This window comes from Lynx rufus, unplaced genomic scaffold (assembly GCF_022079265.1).
Source record: "Lynx rufus isolate CCGP_SWC_20201006 ecotype Redwood Valley unplaced genomic scaffold, mLynRuf1.p SCAF_8, whole genome shotgun sequence".
Classification (NCBI taxonomy): Eukaryota; Metazoa; Chordata; class Mammalia; order Carnivora; family Felidae; genus Lynx; species Lynx rufus.
This window is the reverse complement of record NW_025814896.1, coordinates 28,225,599-28,239,941: the sequence shown is the minus strand read 5'-3', so window position 1 is coordinate 28,239,941 and position 14,343 is coordinate 28,225,599. Positions and strand designations below refer to the sequence as shown.

Here is a 14,343-nt window from a genome sequence, read left to right as displayed (position 1 = left end):
TCTGGATTAAAAGTAATTAAAGAGCCAGGAAAATAAATGCAATATGTGATGTTTGGTTGGGTAAGAAAAAACCCCCAAAGAGCCAAAAGACTAGTTAAAAAGGATACTGCCAGGATGACCGCAGAAATATCAACAGACTGTGTATTAAAGGACAGTCATATATCTACGTTTCATTTCCTGAGTGTGATAACTGTGTTAAGGCTATATAGGAGGTGCCCTTGATGAATACGGAGATACTGCTTGAGCTTAGGGGTGAAGGCTCACAAAGTGTGGAAATAATTCTCAGGTGGTTCAAGGACAGAACAGCACACAGCAAAACTAAGCAAATGTGGCGACACGTTAAAAACTGGTCAACAGAGATGACAGGTATGCGAGCGTTCACTGTAATATTTTTACAAACCATCCTTTCTGTGGGGTAGCAAATTTCAAAATAAAACGTTAGGAGAATGAGAAAATAAGCCAGACCAGGAGAAGATATTTGCAAAACTCACATATGATAAAAGACTGTACCCCAAATATACAAAGCACTCTTATAACTCAACAGTAAGAGAACAGACCAATGAAAAAATGGGCCAAAGACCCAAATGAACACCTCACCAAAGAAGATGTGCAGACGGCAAGAAAGCATATGGAAAGATGCTCGGCATCATGTGTCACTTGGGAACTGTAAATTACAACAAGATACCACCATACACTTATCAGAATGGCCAAATCTGCAAAACCGACACCACCAAACGCTTACAAGGCTGTGGAGCAACAGGGATTCTCATACGTTGCTGGTGGGAATGTGAAATGGTACTGCCACCATGGAAGACAGCGCGGCAGTTTCTTAGAGAAGCAAACATACTCCAACATTCCCCGTAGTGAACCTGCAGGTCAACTATGGAGTCCAGGTGAGGATGTGTATTGATGGAGGTTCTTCCACTATAACAAATGGAGCACTTTGGTGCAGGACGCTGACGGTGAAGGAGGCCGTGTGGGGGTGGTTGGAGGGGAAGGTGTTCATGGCAACTCTTTGCGCTCATTCACTGTGAGCCTAAAACTGCGCTAAAAAATAAAGTCCATTCAAAAGAAAACAAAGTTGGAAGCGGAGATCGAATTAGGTACACCTTTCTTCCAGGAGCCTCTTCTGACTGACCCCACCGCTCCCCTGTGGCCACTGTAGCACTTGTGGATGCTTGATTACATCACTTTACTTCACGTGGCACTTCCCATGTGAATCTTCTCTTAAAATAAATTAAAAACAGAAAAGAGAACTGAGAAGTGACTGTGCCCAGGAGACAAAGACCATTCTATTAACCTTTCTTGACTCTCTCGACTTCTCTGCCCTATTCCATTGTTTCTCTCGTCTTTTTCCCAGGGAAAAGCCATCACTTAGAAGTACCTGTGGAAGTCACCCAGGTGTTCTGAATCGACATAATCATCCAAGTTCAGTGTCAAATCTGATACCTGCTGTGAGCCACATTCCTAGAAAAATGAAAACAGAAAATGAAAGACTGGGGAGATTTCTGGGCTAATGGGTGGGTGGGTGGGTGGGTGGAGAACAACAATTAAATACTCAGTTTAAGGAAATATACATGAGCAAAGAAACATACCAGGAATGTCTGTAATACGCGAAATACTTCCAATGCAGAGGGGCTTCTCTGATTTAGGAATATTGCCTTTCTAGGGCAGAGCCCAATAAACCTACTTCCCAGGCTCTTTTGTAGCTTGGGCACAGGCATGTAATTGAGGTGCCAAATGGATGCACATCTCTGACTTGGAGGCAGCAACATGGAAAAGCCAGGGGCAGACATCTTGCTAAAGAGGGGAGGCACAGAGACACCAGTGGCTCACGAGAAGGTGCCGAGGGCCTGTAGCATCAGCCGGCACCTAATGCCTGGGGCGGCAGCAGCAGCAGTGGTTTCTACGGCCTGGTTTTGAGGGACTGTCTTGAAAGCCTAGCCTTGAACCTGTTTCTCTAGCCTTTCCAATAATTCAGTGAACTATTCCACCTCTTTTAATAAACCCAATCTGTTTAAACTAACCTAAGGCAATTTTGTTATTTTTTTACTAAGAACTCTGTCTGATACAAGATCTAAATGTTCATCAAAACAGAAAGGGATAAATACGTTATGGTTATTAGAGACTACCTCGTAGTTAAAACAAATAAAGTATATATTTACATGGGAATGTATGTAGACTGCATGGTACTTTTCTATGAGCACGCAGAGACAACCAGGACAAACTTAACAAGAGTTCACTGCCCCTGTGGTGCACAGTCCAGTGGCAGAATACAAACACTAAATACCTAATTACAAACTGTGGTAGGTACCAGGCAAGGAAATAAAATGATGAAGTAGAGAGGCATAATTTAGATTTTTCTGGCAGGTGAGAGTAGGTAGTCAGGACTGCACTTTTTGAGGAAGGGAAAAACGGGAGGGAGTTAGCAGGGGCTAAAGGCAGAGAGGAGGGTGCGGGTGAGGTGGCCCACAGTGGAAGGGAAGTTTTTTCCATCCCTGGAAATAAGAAACGTAAGGGCTCCAGGATAGCAGAGAGCTAGGCTTATCCAAAGAAAAGTAGTCCTCTGGGCCTACAATAAGCATTTTTCCTCCTGTTGTCAGTGAAAGGATTTATCCTAATTTACATAATCATTCCCCAGTGATGGAAAAGTCCCTCCCTTGAAAAAACCGGAAGGTGAATATCTTTGAACACAAAGCTTTTTTATATTGAGGATTCTTGCCTCAGTTCCAAAAGTAGGATCCCTTGGATAAAGGCCTCACAAACATTTAAGGCCTTTGATCTGTACTGTTAAATGAGCTACACAAAGGTGATCACAACGTGTGCTCCCACCAGCAGATACCAACATGTCCCGGAGACTCACCAGCACATTGATGATCACGCTGTTCTCCACGGTGACAGCCTTCACAAGGAGCTTTCTGGACCCATCCTTCGACTCATACCGGAGGACATACAGGTCTTTATTGCTGTTCCATTCGGCTGGGAGCAGTTCTGATTTCTTATCATTGGGACCCGGCTGAGAAGACACCAGGGTTGAGAGGAGATGACGACCTCAGAGCACAGAGCGAGGAAGGACTTCACAGATAATCTAATCCCACTCCCTCATTTCACACATTAAGGACATGGAGGTCAATAGAAACAAAAGGCCCAAGTCAGAGGTCTGGGATCTATCTCTGGGCTCCTGCTCTAGCGCTTTCTGCCTTGTAGCTGCCTGCCTTTGTGACACAGTACTGGAACCTGTCCAGAATCCATCGCCTCGGGTTTACTAATAATGTCCTCTCCACCTCCCTCCCCAAGAATCAGGCCAATCTCCTGAAGGGATACTATGAAATTCTAAGGCAGCAGTTTTCAAAGCTCAGAACCTGGACCATCTGTAACAGGAGCACCAAAACGTTACCTAAAAATAAAGATTCTAGTGCACTCTCGTCCAGGCTACTGTGGTGGTCGTTTGATACTGTTGAGGTTCATCTGTTTCAGAGTGTTTAACCACACACGATCCATTATACAGCACCCCGCTGCCGTGAAGTTCACAGCTACATACAGTGTGGCGCTGCATGAACACGCCGCAAGGTACGCATTCGGTGGGGATGCATATTTGGACTGTGTACAGGTTGGCTGTTATAAATGCGGCTGCTGTGAACATCTGTGTACACACGTCCTAGCACGCACGTAGTGAACTTCCACAGAGTGCGTATGAGGAAAGAACTTCTAATTTATGACATAAAGTCAAACTGTTTTCCAAAGAGGTACTGATTTTACACTTCCACCAACAACATAGGAGTTCTTGTATTCCACGTGGTCAGCAACCCCGTCACTGTCCAATTTAAAAATTTTTGCCAAGCTGGTGTGTGTAAAAATGCATCACTGTGAGTTGTGATGTCTTCTTTTTCTTTTCAAATAACTCTAGGACTTTCCTTTTACACATTAAAGTTTGAGAAGCAGTTTCTACACTATTTTTTTAAAGATCAAGTTTTTCTTTTTTTTTAAGTTTACTTATTTTTGAGACAAAGACAGCACAAGTAGGGGAGGGGCAGACAGAGAGAGGGAGACAGAGAACCCCAAGCAGGCCCCGCGCTGTCAGCACAGAGCCTAACATGGGGCTCGAGCTCATGAGTTGTGAGATCATGACCTGAGCTGAAATCAAGAGTTGGATGCCTAACCTACTGAACCACCCAGGTGTCCCCAAGCTTTCTTTTTCCTTAAATGTTTATTTCGAGAGGAAGAGAGTGCTCACTCATATATATGCACATGGCGAGCAGCGGGAAGGGGCTGAGAGAGAGAGAATCCCAAGCAGGCTCCATACTGTCAGTGCAGAGCCCGACCCGGGGCTCGATCTCAGAAACCGTGAAATCAGGACCTGAGCCAAAATCAAAAGCCAGACACTTAACCAAACTGAGCCACTCAGGCACCCCTAAACTATTTCTACAGTAATAGAGTGATTTACAGGTGGGGAAAGATTTCTTGAGATCCATAAATGAGAAAAAGTACTGTCTTTGAGACTGTTCCAAATTTAAAGCTTCTGCTCAACAACAGACACTGCAACACTAACAGGCAGCTGCTCTGCCATGGCTACAAATGAAAAAGGATTAATAACTAGCACGTTAAGGGAATGCCTGGAAAATGAACAATAAAAATTAGGAACCCACTTGAAAACTTGGCCAAAGATATGAACAAGCAAAAGATAACGGCAGATAACAGTACATAAAGGGCTGTTAAAAACTTGACTAGCATCCAGAGAAGGACAGGTGGAAATAATGAGATTCCAGGTTACAACCATCAGACGGGTATTATCCATTTTTCTTTCTTTTTTTTTTTTTTTTTTTTGGCCGGGTGTTCATGTGGGTGTGGGGAGAATGTGAACCTTCAGACACCGCTGGTGGCCCTTTACATTCCTACAACCCCTCTGGAAAGCAACCTGGCAGTATTTGGTGCGATTAGGTAAGCTGACACCCTATGACCCCAAACCTCTCTTCCTGGAAGAAACCCTGTGCACAAAAGCACAGGGGTCATGACAAGGGATCTTCGTCACAACCTTGTCATGATGACAACCTCCACCAAAGTGGAGGTGAAATGAAAAGATATGCTCACAGTGGAATACTATATAGGAGTTACAAGAAACAAACTAGATCAAATTGTAGCATCATACAGATATTAGTCAAAAATACAACTTAAACTGTTCTTAAAAATTAAGAAAAAAATGTGATTTACAGCTAGGTATCACTCATGTAAAAAATTTTTAAAACACACAAAAACACTCTATATACTTTTTTCATGGATACCTATTTATGTGGCTAAACACAAGCAAGTGGACTGACTGGGAAGCTCTGTACTCAGGAGAGTATGTTGGGAGAAGCTGGACCAAAGATGAAAAACAACAGCAAAACACAAAAATGGGCACCGCAGCCCTTACACACACCAAGGACAATGGGAGGTCAAAGGCCGAGAATTGTGGGCCTCTCCTCTTTGGTCACCCTTAGTACTCAGGAATCCAAAGGGGGAAGTGGTCCCCAATACAATTTAAGATGTTGCAACTGGCACGGTTTAAAATCTGGCTGGATGACAAGGAAACTCACAGGCCTGAAGCAAAGAAACGAGAGTGACAAAAACCGCAAGTGAAACGAATCAAAACAGTCCACTGAGTGATGAAGAGAAACAATCCCCCACATCCAACCGTGTAGATTTCCTGTTAATAGGTTTAGTGCCGTGGATTTAAGGTTTACTTTGGAAGCCAAGAATTTGACAACATGCCTCGTTTTTGTTCTGTCAGAGGCCTCTGAATTTATGTTTATATCCACCACATACGGCGTTTAACCCACCAGAATTCTTCCTCGGAGTATAGATAATTCATTAGGCTCACTCTCCTGTGACTCTCACTGCCGGGGAACTGATGGTACCAGCCCAAGGGCTGCCCTGATAATGGGAAAAACAGGTGGGACCAAGAGGGACTGGCCCTGGTGATAATCAGGCCAAACATGGCATTCAACTGTCTTCTAGGCACTGACATCAGTATCGGGCCCCCCAGAAAGCTGCAGCTGGAAAGTAGCCAAAGTATATGGTTATACAGTTTAACACCCTCAGGTGAAAAATTTAAGGGCTGAGAGGGGCTGGGAAGGGCCCAAGGTCACAGTAAGTCAGGTGCACAGCTGGGTTTCGGCTTCAGTGCTCCTGGTTGCTTGGTCTATGGCTGGAGATTTTTCCCAGCCAGGTCCACCAGACTGGCCCCTAGAAAGTAAAGATAGTTGTCCACTTAGGCAAAATCCTAAGCATTCTTCAGTGACCATGAGTTCATCCCAGGGTCTCTGGGCTAAAATCCACCCAAAGAAACACAAACATCATCTTGGGCATTTTCTGTCTATGGTCAAAATCTTTAGATTCCTCCAACAGGAAACAAGATTCTCTGACTTCTACCTATGGCCATCTCTAACCCCTTGCTACCTGACCCACCTGACACCTCTGTAAAGCTCTTAGGAGGAGCGGCACTCACTTCGAGGAAGTGCTCCAAATTCAAACAATTTTTATTGAAGCCAATGGCCTCACTCTAACCAAGTTTTACATGTGCAATTTCCCTGAACAAGAGCAGATAAAACCAAAGAGAAAAGCAGACAACTTTGTATTTAACTGTCAATATGCTAAACGATCAGGCACATACTTCCAGGACCTTCCTCTCTCTTATCACCCTTAGAAGGGTGGGGAGCAGGAGGTGGCTGGAGAGACAACATGAACATCCTCCAGGCATGGCAAACACTGTTGGTCTCAGCTGAGTCTGCTGGTCTCAAGGCAGACAATTAAACCGTCTTTTAAATAAACTGATAGGAAAGATGCCTCTCTACAGGCCTTCTGCTCCAGGGGACGCTGACTCAAGCAGCAGTTAGAGAAGGGGAAGTGCAATGTGAGCTTTAGCAGCACTTGTGACAAAGGGCACAGAAGCAGACACACCAGTGTGCAATACAAACACCCATCCCCAGAAGGCACGCAGGACTTAGCACTGGGGCGGGGGACACATGGACAGTGGGCAGTGCCTTTCAAACCTTCCTCCCCACCCTCCCTGGCCTTCCGTAAGATATCTGGGGCTGGCAGCTTTTTCTGGCCTGTATGAACTCAACACGTGGCACCATGAACACAGTGGAATTAGATGGACCTTTAGGAATCAGTGAAGGACCTTTTCTGTTCTTTAAACCAGTATTAGAATGAGATCGCATTCTTTCTGCACAGTTCACCTGAAAATTCGGCAAGGGGAGGATGCCGAAGGAGGCAATGACCTATAGGAACTGATGTCCCTAAGCTGTCAAAGCAATTCAGAGCTGTGGACGGGTGTGTGAAGGGACGATGCTGGGAGCTGATGTGCTGTGTTGATACGTCCCTGTGAAATGGGGAGAAGGGAGTCGCACAGGCCCTCTGTAACAAGTTCCTGTTCTGGGGGGACAGATTCTGACTGTCAGACCAGAAGTAGCTAGCTGGAAGTAAACCAGGTGAGGTCCATGAGGAGGGGCAGAGAGCAGGGCAGACCTGTTAGAGCTGAAGGACAGGGCAAGGGGTCAGGGAAACAGAAGGCCCACAGAGGAGCCCCAAGGACAGGACCAGACCAAATAAGTGTTCCTCCCCCTCTGCTCTCCAATCCCACTGCATTCGGCACCATCCTGTACAGCAGCTGCCTGGACTTCCCAGGCCACGCTGAGGTGACATGACTGGGCAAGTGGAAGAGCCATTCAAGATCAGAAAGGTGACGTGAGGCAAGTGAGGCAACAGCTTCTCTTGGGGCCGCTATGCACCAGAAGGGGGGAGACTGACACTTCGGGGCGCCATCTCTACCCGGTCCCAAGGCCTGAATGCTGAAAGGCAAGGGAAGTGAAGTGCAAGATGGACCGAAAGGCCCAGAACTGAGCTATCTGGGAGGAAAACATGGTTTCTGCTTCGAAGTGTGTGTGTGTGTGTGTGTGTGTGTGTGTGTGTGTGTGAGGCTGCCCCTTCTTTTCCAGCCGTATCTCCAGTCCTAGATGCCACATGAGGGACGAAGTGTGTGTGAGCCTGGAAGGGGGTAGGGATGGAGCTGCTAAGTGTGTATCTGGGGTCCCCGTGGGATACTTGAAGTCTAGGAGGATAAGAAAAGCCAGACATCCATGACAGTTCTTGTACTTCTAATCTGACTCCCGGTGGTGGGTGTGAAGTGTGAGATGGGGCAGCGGTCTGGCTCACTGCTCATGACGGTGGAATGGGGCAGCAGGGAGTGGAAGGGAGTGCCTGCCTCTCGGTGCTCAGGATGTGCAAACTGCATTTAAGGAAGGATCCCTGAAGCTCTGTGTCAGGACAGGAAAACCCGAGATGCTAAGTGTATACCTGAGACACTCAGGATTAGGGAGTTTGAGAACTGAAACAGTGAAAGATGAGAAGAAGGTTAAAAATCTCACCATAAGAGATGCAAGGGGTGAGGTGCCCCGCTCCCCAGAGCTGATGCAGGTTCCGAGGGTGAGAAGAACGGTGACAGGAAGGGGCAGGCTTGGAATCCTACGTGTATGTGGGGAGTGAGGCTGGGAGGATATTTTCTCTGCCGAAGTAGAAGAGAACTGAAGGGGCAGGAAGGGGGCCAAGCCCAGTTCTCACCAGGAAGCTGATGTGGAGGGTGAAAGCCACAAAGCAGGGGCAGAGAAGATGAACAAAGGCTCCAGCAAAGAATTATGCAGGAGCTTGGGCCCAGCAATCCCGGGGCTCTTTGGGTGTGAGGGCAAGGCCCCCAGCTCGGAGAGGCAGTCAGAGGACCTGCGAGCAGGAGGGGCTGACCCTGTAGGGCAGCTGTTGAGGAGGTAACCTTACCTGGCCCTCACATGCAGGGTGCAGGTGTGTACCTGTGGGGGGGGGGGGGGCTGTTTCCCAGAACCTGAGCTGGGGATGACAGCGGTGAGCAGACTGCACGGGACCCTTCAGTAAAACGATAAGGGTGTGTATGTTCTCTGGGCCCCCATAAACGTGCTCGGACTCAGATATCTGGTGGAGGTTCGAGTGCAATATTGGGAACAGCACCCCCCCCCCACCCCCGCCGCTATGAGGGAAGGAGCTTGGCGGAGTTCAGGCAGGTGAGGAGTGCTCAGGGGAGCTACGTCCCTGTCTCGGCGTCAGGTCCACACGATCCTGGCCTGGGAGACTGCCAGGCTATGCTGAAGCGAGCTTCTGGTCCTTGGGTTCCAAAATCATGTTGGCCCAGCTGTGTTGAGGGGCGCTGGGCTGGGATAGCAGAGGAGCTCCTCGACCCGCTGTCTATACCGAAGGTTCCAGGAGCCCCAAGGCCCGGACTCCGGCGGGGGGAGGGCCAGGCGCTCTGGACCAGAACTCCGGACCTTGGATCCACCACCATACCACCACCACCCTGACCCCGGGCTGCCTCTCTGGAGTACCTGGTCGCCGACTCCCAAGCCGTAGTAGCCGTGCGTCACCACCTCCCAGTGCAAGAAACAGACGAGAGCGTCCTGCGCGCAAGTGATGGCCGGCGCCGCCGACGCGAACAGTACCTCCAAGCCCGCCATGCGCTCCCCCGGCTTCTGCAGGCGGAGGGAGGAAGGAAGGGAAGGAGTGCCGTGAGCCGACTCGGCCCTGAGAGCGCGGAGGGCTCCGCTCCGCTGCCCCGCCCGCCCAGGCCTAGCCCCACCTGCGGCCAAAATGGAGACGCCCGAGGGCCGAACACGGCCGCCGGAAGTAACTCCAAGCGCCTGACCCGTTGCGCCAGCGCGCCGACTGGAAACCCGAGCGCAGCGCTTAAACGTTCCGCCACGCAGCTCGCAGGCGGGGCGGGGGCGGGGCGGGGCGGGGCGGGGCGGGGCGGGGCGGGGCGGGGCGGGGCGGGGCGGGGCGGGGTCCTTTAAAACAGGAATCTCCTTTCTCCGGGGAGTTGGAGAGATCGCCACACACGCAGGATCCTAGGTTAGGTCCTCGAGGAGAGGCTACCTTGTTCTGAGCCACAGACTTCCCATCCTCAGAATAGGGTGGGCATGTGCTGGTGGAGGAAGAGTTTATGAAATATGACTAAAATATATTAATAATAATAGTTGGCACTTATGCAATGCTTGCTACGTGCGCCATTATTCTAAATGCCTTACGTGTATTCATTAATTTAAGCGTCACGACCCAACCCTATACAGTTAGCGTTAACGGTAGCTCCGTTTTACAGAGGGGTGATTTTGACCCGAGATGACTCAGCCAGACGATGAGGGGCAGAGATGGTACCGGAACCCAGCAGTCTGGCTCCCAGGACAAAGTTTATTAAATGTTTATTGTGTGCTGGATCCTGTGCCCAAACCTCTACATCACCCTATCGACAACTCTGCGAGGTGTGTTCCATTATCGTCCCCGTTTTGCAGATGACAAAAACAGCCCAGAGAATTGAAGCCGCTTCCTCCAAGAAGATGCAGTTGCGCCTCTATGATTTTTGCCACCTGCTATTTCTTCAACAAGATTCTCAAAATCCGCTTACTGTTTTTGCTGAAGTAAATTCAGTTTTCCCATTCCAGTCAGCACCCTATAGCAAGTCACCATCACCTCTGACTTGGATGTCTGCACCAACCTCTGAACTGCCCGAGTTCATCTCTTGTCTCCCAAAGTCTGTTCTACACTCTGCAACTGGAGATTCTGTTAGGACACACACCAAGTCACATTCCTCCTCTGCTTAAAACTCTCCCAGGGCTCCTAACACACTCAGGGAGAGTCATGTCCTCCCTATGGTCTCTGGAAACCTGCATATGGTCTGCGCCACCCCCCCCCCACACACACACCCCTTACCTCTCTCTGACATCATCCCCTCCAACTCTCTTCTCATCCCCTGCACTCTTGGCTGCAATAACGTTGACTTCCATCCTCTCACACCCACATCTGATTCAAAAGCAAAGCTAGTCAACTTTACCCTCAAAATGTATTCTGAATCTGACCACTTCCTACCGCCTCCACGGTCTCCACCCCGATCTGATCTTCTAGCATCCCATACTTGGACTACTGCAGTAGCTACCTAACCAGGTTTCCTCTCCCACACGTTCTGTTCTCCAGGTCTTTGCATGTGCTGCTCTCTCTGCCCGGAATGTTCTTTCCTCAAACATCTGGGTGGTTTGCTCCTTCATTTTAAGTGACTCTTTCTCTCACTTCCCTGGCTTCCCTGATGCTACATCCAAGATAACCTCTTCTATTTTTTTTTTTACGTTTGTTTATTTATTTTGAGAGACAGCAGGAGGGTGCACGTGTGCGTGCGAGTGAGGGAGGGGCAGAGAGAGAGGAGACAGAGAACCCCAAGCAGGCTGCGCATTGTCCGTGCCGGGCCCCACGCAGGGCTCAATCCCACGAACCATGAGATCATGACCTGAGCCAAAATCTAGAGTCAGAAACTACACAGACTGAACCACCCAGGCACCCCATGTCTTCTGTTCTTTAATCCCTTCCTTACCCTTTCTTTCCTGCAAAGCGTTAATCATAACCTGACCTTATATCAGGTATTTATTTGCTTGCTTGTTAATTTCATGACTCTCTTCCCACTAGACCGTGAAAAAGGGAGCAGAGATCATATCTGTCTTGTGCACAGGTATATCTGAGTGCCTTCCTGGCTCAATACACACTAATTGAATGAATGAATGCATGAATGAATGCTACGTGAATGAATTATTGGTGTGGGCTCAACTTAATGGGGCCGGTCTCACCTTTTTGCAGTTCACCCCTCACTTTGTTAGCTGGCCCCATGTCACTCCACATGTTTTTGTTCCCAGGATTTCTCTGGGACACCTAGATTCTCGAACCCCGTCGGCAGGGATTCCAGCTAAGTGTCTGAGGTAGATTGCAGGAATGTTGACCGCACCGTGGGTGGTGCTGAAGCTGATGGACTCCTGAGCTATGTTGCCTGCGGCCTAAGACCGTTTACCCCTTCCACTGAGAAGCTCTGCACTTTTCAAGCCTCCCTGCTTTTACTTGCTCTGTCTCTTCTGCTTTAAATGTCTTCCCCAGGGGGCACCTGGGTGGCTCAGTCGGTTAAGCGTCCGACTTCAGCTCAGGTCACGATCTCGCAGTCCGCGAGTTCGAGCCCCGCGTCGGGCTCTGGGCTGATGGCTCAGAGCCTGGAGCCTGTTTCCGATTCTGTGTCTCCCTCTCTCTCGGCCCCTCCCCCGTTCATGCTGTGTCTCTCTCTGTCTCAAAAATAAATAAACGTTAAAAAAAATTTTTTTTTAATAAAAAAAAAAATAAATGTCTTCCCCGGTTATTGAAAATTCCACCCATGCACCCATTCATTCGTTCACTAAACCTCCATAGGCTGTGTTGCCATGGATGGGGATGCAGACTGCGGACGGCACAGAGGTGCCCCAGGGGCAGACCCATTCCTAAGTGTCAACTGTGAGCCAGGCCCCAGATGAACAGGCTGTAGTTCCTGACACTTTGGAGCCCACGGTCTGGTGATAAAAAAAAAAAACTCACAAAGGTAACCCAGTGTGAAGACTGCCATGACATAGGGGCACTTGGAGGTCTGTGCAAGCCCAGAGGAGGCAATCTAATTCAGGCTGGGGGTCAGGGAGGGCTTCTTGGAGGAGGAGATACCCAACTGCCCTGCATCATAATGGACGATTGGGAGAGAACTGAGGCACAAAAGGCGTCCCAGTAAACGGGAATGGCATATGCAAAGCATGGAGGTGTGAAATGCAGGTAGTGCTGTGTGCTTAGGGCATCGATGCTGCCTCCTGCATGAGGCCTTCCCCCATCTCCTCTGCCCACAATCAATTTCTCTGTCCTCAGTGTAGTTGGCATCAGTGGGGTGCCAAGGAGGGGACATGGGACAGCAAGAGCCATCAGTCTCACGGGGGAGGAGAATTTTATCATTGAAGCTTATTATAATGGCCGGTTTATAGTGATAATAAAAAGCAGACCGGGGGCACCTGGGTGGCGCAGTCGGTTAAGCGTCCGACTTCAGCCAGGTCACGATCTCGCGGTCCGTGAGTTCGAGCCCCGCGTCGGGCTCTGGGCTGATGGCTCAGAGCCTGGAGCCTGTTTCCGATTCTGTGTCTCTCTCTCTCTCGGCCCCTCCCCCGTTCATGCTCTGTCTCTCTCTGTCCCAAAAAAAATAAATAAACGTTGGAAAAAAAAAAAAAAGCAGACGGGCCTTTGGTCAGCTAAATTACTGCTTTTAACTTTTTTACAGACAACAGCCCCCCTCATTGCTTGTACCCGGGCAGACAGCTCCCCTACCCATCCCTTGGGTCAGCCACTGTTTTGCATACGATTAGGTATAACGCGAGTTTCGCAGAACTTTGTTTCCCTGTGATAAATCATCCTCCCTGTGCCAGTCTGGGTTCCCTCAGAAGCCAACCTGAGACAGGGATTTGAATGGCTTATTTGGGAGCTGCTTCCAGGAAATAGCAGCAAAAGGGTGGGGATAAGAGACTGGGAAGTGGCCAGGAGGTGTTAGGTGTTGGAGCCCTTTACCTCTGGGCACCTGAGCTCCGTCCCGTCCAGCCTCTCTGGGAGACACACATCCTAGACTTGTCCCAACGGAGGGTGAGAGAATTAAGTTGATTTTTTTTTCACTCACTCCCTGTGGTTGAGGGCTGCTTCTGGGGGCATGAAAAGCCTTCAGGTAGAGAACTGCAGAGTTTAGAGGAAGTAGCCTTTGGTGCTTAGAGATGACTGCTAAGGAGTGAGTTGGATACCACGGCATCTGCTATCCTCCCCACGCAAGGATGAGCCACACCTTTGCTAGTCTGTGGCCCAGCCGGCAGCATGTAACAGATGCTAATATCTGCGTGTTACAACAATGAGGTATGCTCTGTCTCTTGCACTAGGCTGGGAGCCCTTCGGGCCAGGACTATGTTCCATCCACGCTGAACCCCAGGGTACTCCATGGATGAGAACAAACGGGAGGATCCTCTGGGTCTGGAGGTTGAGGGTGCCCCGCCCCTGGTCCATCTGGCACTTTCTGTGGACTTACCGCCATCAACAAGAGTCTCGGTGGTCCCTGTGAGGCCTGTGATTGGCTGAGAAGGGAAGCAGGGAGAAGGTGCTTCCCCAGCTGGGCCCCCGCTACCTGGGCCGTGCAGAGCCCATGTCAGAGATGAGGGCCCAGGATGATGGAAAGAACATGAGAGGTGGCTGCAGCCACCAGCTCCTGGTTACCAAGTGACATCAATATGAGGATTCCAAGCTCCCTGGAAACTGTCTCCCTGGAAACTGTGAAGAGGTGAGCTGAAGGGCAGGGCCCAAATGGGCACTGAGGTGGAATTATTCAACACTGGAAGCCTTCTGCTTTTGTGGCCTAGCATCATTCCAACACCCTCACCTCCTCCAAGAAGCCCTCCCAGATTAATAATATTCAGTATTGGAACCCGCTGGAAGGGT

The 14,343-nt window shown here is 49.3% G+C and overlaps 1 protein-coding gene across 1 annotated transcript in view; it reads right to left on the bottom strand.

Annotated features, from left to right (window-relative positions):
• The window catches only part of PSMF1 (proteasome inhibitor subunit 1), a 43,994-nt gene extending 34,378 nt beyond the window's left edge, over positions 1-9,616 (bottom strand). Inside the window, exons 1-3 of the mRNA XM_047068146.1 lie at positions 9,387-9,616; positions 2,864-3,016; positions 1,385-1,467 (exon numbers count right to left, since the gene is read on the bottom strand). Of these exons, the coding sequence (XP_046924102.1) occupies positions 1,385-1,467; positions 2,864-3,016; positions 9,387-9,515 (365 nt within the window). The 5' untranslated portion in view covers positions 9,516-9,616. The remainder of the gene's footprint in view (positions 1-1,384; positions 1,468-2,863; positions 3,017-9,386) is intronic.
• Between the last annotated feature and the right edge of the window lie 4,727 nt (positions 9,617-14,343).